The sequence below is a fragment of the Carassius auratus genome, chromosome 9 (assembly GCF_003368295.1).
Source record: "Carassius auratus strain Wakin chromosome 9, ASM336829v1, whole genome shotgun sequence".
Lineage (NCBI taxonomy): Eukaryota > Metazoa > Chordata > Actinopteri > Cypriniformes > Cyprinidae > Carassius > Carassius auratus.
In genome coordinates this window covers 17,255,017-17,259,893 of record NC_039251.1, presented here as the reverse complement: position 1 = coordinate 17,259,893, position 4,877 = coordinate 17,255,017, and the positions used below count along the sequence as shown (strand labels likewise).

At 38.5% G+C, this 4,877-nt stretch overlaps 1 protein-coding gene across 1 annotated transcript; it reads left to right on the top strand.

The window, feature by feature from the left end:
* Positions 1 to 678: 678 nt before the first annotated feature.
* On the top strand, positions 679 to 4,627 carry LOC113109342 (Krueppel-like factor 5). The gene is made up of 4 exons (XM_026272958.1): positions 679 to 961; positions 1,972 to 2,773; positions 3,250 to 3,309; positions 4,025 to 4,627. The coding sequence occupies exons 2-4, from the start codon at positions 1,984 to 1,986 to the stop codon at positions 4,201 to 4,203; spliced, it is 1,029 nt and encodes a 342-aa protein (XP_026128743.1). The 5' UTR covers positions 679 to 961; positions 1,972 to 1,983; the 3' UTR covers positions 4,204 to 4,627.
* The last annotated feature ends 250 nt before the right edge of the window (positions 4,628 to 4,877 follow it).

Below are 4,877 nucleotides of genomic sequence, written 5' to 3'. Positions count from 1 at the left end.
TGAAACAGCATTATAATTTATAACGTTAAGATGATAAGGCCATTAATTTAACAAACATTTTGGTAAGCAATTTCAGATATTTAGTCTCACTTTATTTGAAATTAAAAGATAGATAGATAGATAGATAGATAGATAGATAGATAGATAGATAGATAGATAGATAGATAGATAGATAGATAGATTTTTTATTAGGCTACATTTTTTTTAAATTGGTATAAATAGTTTTTATCATTATAAAAAGGTTTTATTATCATTTATTTATTTATTTATTTATTTTCACGGTATACCAGCTTTCAGGCCAAAAATATCCTGATTTTCCTCTAGATCCTTACGTTTATCTTAACTGGAGTGTTGAATTCTATTTTAATTTTAGTTAATTTTCCTGCATTATTTAAGTGGCAGTTATGTTATTTTAGTGTTTTGTGTCCTTATGTTGGAAACTCTTTGTCACTGTTGCTGTAGAGGCCAATTTTGCCAAACTTCAGGTTACATCTGTGGTTTTATAAGTACAAATATTTTTAATAGCTAAAATGGGTGTTTTTTTTTATTACAGTGCATTCCAATATTTTTTTATTACTATTATTTATTTATTTATTTATTCATTCATTTATTTTTATTTTCTTTGCAGATCCTGAAAACCTGTTTGGGTGAATTATTAAATGTATGATGACAAAGCCCCGCCCCGTTTTGAGGCATTGAAACGAGGCAGTTGCGTAATTTGTCTTCTTGTCAAACGCGTAAAGCGCTTGACATCTCTGGCTGGCTGTTGTGTCGTTCTCATTTGCGGCATATTGAATGACGTGATCTCCAGTTTATTTCAGCTGAGGACATGCGGTTATGGGCAACGCTTTGTTGAGCAGGATCCACGGCTAGAATAAAACACCTCTAAGAACTGAACGAGGCATTGAGAGAGGACGATAACAGTGGATTTAATGACACTCCATCAAAGCATCACATTCTGGTAAAGTGAATCTGTAATCGCATGTTATATTGGTAAACATTGCTGGGTTGCAAGCTTTCCCTAATGCCTGTGTTGTTTATGCTTTTGATCTAAAACATAATATAATCGCTGAACAGCTTCTATTTAATAGTAATGTTTTGTAATGGTGTTCTGTTCTCCAGTGCATTATACTGTATGTATGAAACATGCTGGATGAATTGTGCCGAACTCTGCGCTGACCTTAATCTGACAACTCCATAACAGCAGAGCAGCTGTAGGCTCTAAAGGAGTATTTCCTAATTTATGGATGGCAGAAAAAGAGAGAGAGAGTTTGTATGGGGGTTCCTACTTCAGTGTAAGGTAGCAACAAGCTTGAGTATTTAGAGATGCACTCAAGCTGACTTGAAAATGGCAGAAATTGTAATACATTTGAGTTGATCTTTGAGTTTAAGAGTGTGGATATACATGTGAACACACTGGACAAAAAAAGTCAGTCAGATTGATGATGCATTCCTCTAACCTTGTCTTGAAATTCTGAGGAATTTCTGCATTGTTTACTAGAAAGCTTATGCCAGAGGGTTATATATAATAAGTGAAGAAAGCTATACATTAACGTTGCCATGTCAATAACAGTTGCTTGACTGGATGTATGCAATGTTTTAAACCAATCAGCTGAGTGATAAATACCATGTGACTAATGACTGTAGAGTATCATGCTAATGGCACCATAAGAATGCACACAGAGACCCAAAACCTTCACAGAGCAACCATCCTGAACTGTGTTGTGTACACATTCGTGCTTTTAAAAAGCCCAATAAAGAATCAGACAATGGTAAAACAATAACATAATGAAATATTTGCATAGAATACAGCAAGATTACAGATACAGCGTTTGGCTAATAGGGACATGCCAACCACCTAAAACTAGATTTTTTGCTATATTTTCAAGGATTGTTGAAACAACAAACGTGTTTCTGTTCATGTACTGTGTGTTTTTGTGGTGAATGAAAACCCATTTTCTGTTTCCTTAGATCAAAAGAAACATGGATGGATGGATGCCGCCTCAGTTTCACACGTTGTCAGACCATAAGAAGTTTTGTCAAGACAGTTCCCTCACGATGGACCAAGGCACGCCATACAGCATAAACATGAATGTTTTTTTACCGGACGTCACCTACCTACGGACCGGCATGTGTAGACCCGTGAGGTCCGCGGCGCCTCAGATAAAGACAGAACCTCTGCATTCGTCTTTCAACTACTCCAGTTGCCACGGCTCGGTTGCACCCGCCGTTACGCATCCAGAGTACACAAACCTCTACAGCCCAGCTACGGAAATGGGTAGCAATGTTTACGTCAAGCATGAGACGCCGTCCCACGAATTCCCAGATGTTCCACTTTTTCAGCTGTTGAATTCGGAGCTCGAGCCCAATGGTGTCCACCCTTGCACAGATTCCCACAATGCCACATGCCCTCCGATGCCAACATATAACGGCATTCACACACACCCCGGCCAGATTGCAGAACGGCCACATTGTAATATGAGCAACAGTGGATATTCACTACCTACCCAGTTTGGTCAGTATCTTCAGAAGAGGGCGGCCTATCTACCACCCTCCCCTCCAAACTCAGAACCGGGCAGCCCGGACAGGAGGAAAGAACTCATACAGAACTTATCTCCACCTCCGTCATATGCTGCCAGCATGGCGTCTAAAATGGCAGGTCTTACCCCTGGACCAGCACTTTCTGGCCAAACACAAGCAGTACCTGCCCAATACAACCGCAGAAACAATCCCGATCTAGAAAAAAGGAGAATACATCACTGTGATGTACCAGGTGAGATTGAATTTAGCATCTAGACACTTTAGTTTCTGATTATAGTATGCACTTTATTTGGAAAATAACATTCAAGGCCTTAAAAGGAAACTGCTTTTTCCACATAGTCCATATGACGCAGGGCAGGCTTAAGTCACTATTCAGATGATTTAATGTTGTTGAATAGATATTGCGAACTGACATGACTAAACCTCAGGCAATTACCGGTCTCTGGGTTGGACTTAGACTGACTAAGAGGCTTAGGACACAATGGTGAAACCATTTGACATTGTATATGAGGCTACTGGACAAGTCAGAGCTGGCCAGCGTGTTAGTTCAAAGTTTAGTTCACCCCTAAATGGAAATTTCCTCACCCTTGTGTTGTTCAAAGCCAGAATATTAAGCTTTTGGCAAACTATCCCAATAATATTAATATAATGTATATGAGCTTAAAAGTTATTGTATGTATTAACATTTGTTGTATTCTTATGCATCAGGATGTAAGAAGGTCTACACCAAGTCCTCACATTTGAAGGCCCATTTACGTACTCACACAGGTAAGACATTTGATGAACGTTATCACACAAAATCAGAGCTGTTCACACAATTCTCAGTGTGGTATTGCTGTCACATATGACAACAACATATAATTTAATATAAAAATATTTGTTAGTTATAAATCCAGAGATTACAGAATTCACAAGTTTTCAGTTAGAGTCATCTAGTCAATTTAGTCCGCCAATTTTTTCACAGGAAAATCCTGAAAATTTTACAAGGAACCTTCTAAATATAACTAAAACTTATCTTTTCCAACTGAAGTGATGAACTGAAGTCCCTGATATGGTGAAGGATTCATAAGAGTGATTACTTGTCTGAGTCATTTTGAATGAATTCATTAAAAGGACTGGCTCATAAGGGTCATTAAAGGTACAACAGTGCTTGTGTTGCATTGATTTGATTCACTGAAAACAACCAGATTTGACATTTGTTGGTAAACCAGACTCCAGTAAGTCAACATTTGAAGTGGATCAAAACCTTTCATCAAAGTTGTCCTAAAACCTAAAACCAAAATGCGTTCTTGCCTTAGGACAACTTTGATGAACTTTTTTGATCCACTTCAAATGTTGACTACTGTCAGTCTTATTTTGTGTTATTGAGTGTGACTCTACAGAAAGAGCTTTTCTTGCCATTATTACGTTGTACACAGCATTCTATCTCATCAAATTTTGGTAGTGTTCTCCCCTCAACCTGTGTTGGCCTGTTTTGTTGCAGGCGAAAAGCCATACAAGTGCTCATGGGAGGGGTGCGACTGGCGATTCGCCCGCTCTGACGAGCTAACGCGCCACTTCAGGAAGCACACAGGGGCCAAACCTTTCCAGTGCGCTGTATGTAGCCGTTGCTTCTCCCGATCGGACCACCTGGCCCTCCACATGAAAAGACACCAGAACTAGAACCGCCGGCTCTCGTTGTTCTGACGGTGCTGCAGGAGGGCTATCAGGACCTCTGTTGATGATGCTAATTAGGATTTGGGTGTGTTGGTTAATCTTGGGTTTTGGCAGTTCATCAGGTACAATGGGACCAAACCCTGCTGTCAGTGCGGCTCCTGTGGTCATAAAACCAGCTAATTGATGAGAACTTGTCTCATTTGCCAGATGGGACATTCTTTTGACATGTTTGTTTGTCTGTTTGTTTATTTGTTTGTCTGCATACATTGAGGTCATCATCTATGACATGAACTACTTTTAATGTGCCTTTTTTACCTTGTAGAATGGAGGTGCCATGTAAAATGTACAACGTTCAAGAACTTGTGGGCAGTTTTAATCTTCTCTAAAGTAATATTCCAGATTGAATACAAATTAAGATTAATTGACTTCATTTGTGGCATAATGTTGATCATGTTAAACACACAAATAAATTTGATTTTGTGGCTATACTGTTGAAACATTGAGAATTTTGACGTTTACAAGATTTGCCCCATTGACTTCTATTGTAAATCATTGTAAAAAAAAAAAAATCAACAATATGCCACAGGTTTATTAGAGATTAACTTTTATTGAACCCAGAATATTCCTGTAAATGGCTACTCATACTTGTATCACAAGGTAAGTCATAAAATGCACTGTGG

Coding starts and splice junctions, on each gene's coding strand:
- LOC113109342 (XM_026272958.1), top strand. CDS start 1,984: ATGGATGGATGGATGCCGCCTCAGTTTCACACGTTGTCAGACCATAAG. Junction 2,774..3,249: donor ACATCACTGTGATGTACCAG/GTGAGATTGAAT, acceptor CTTATGCATCAG/GATGTAAGAAGGTCTACACC. Junction 3,310..4,024: donor CCATTTACGTACTCACACAG/GTAAGACATTTG, acceptor GTTTTGTTGCAG/GCGAAAAGCCATACAAGTGC.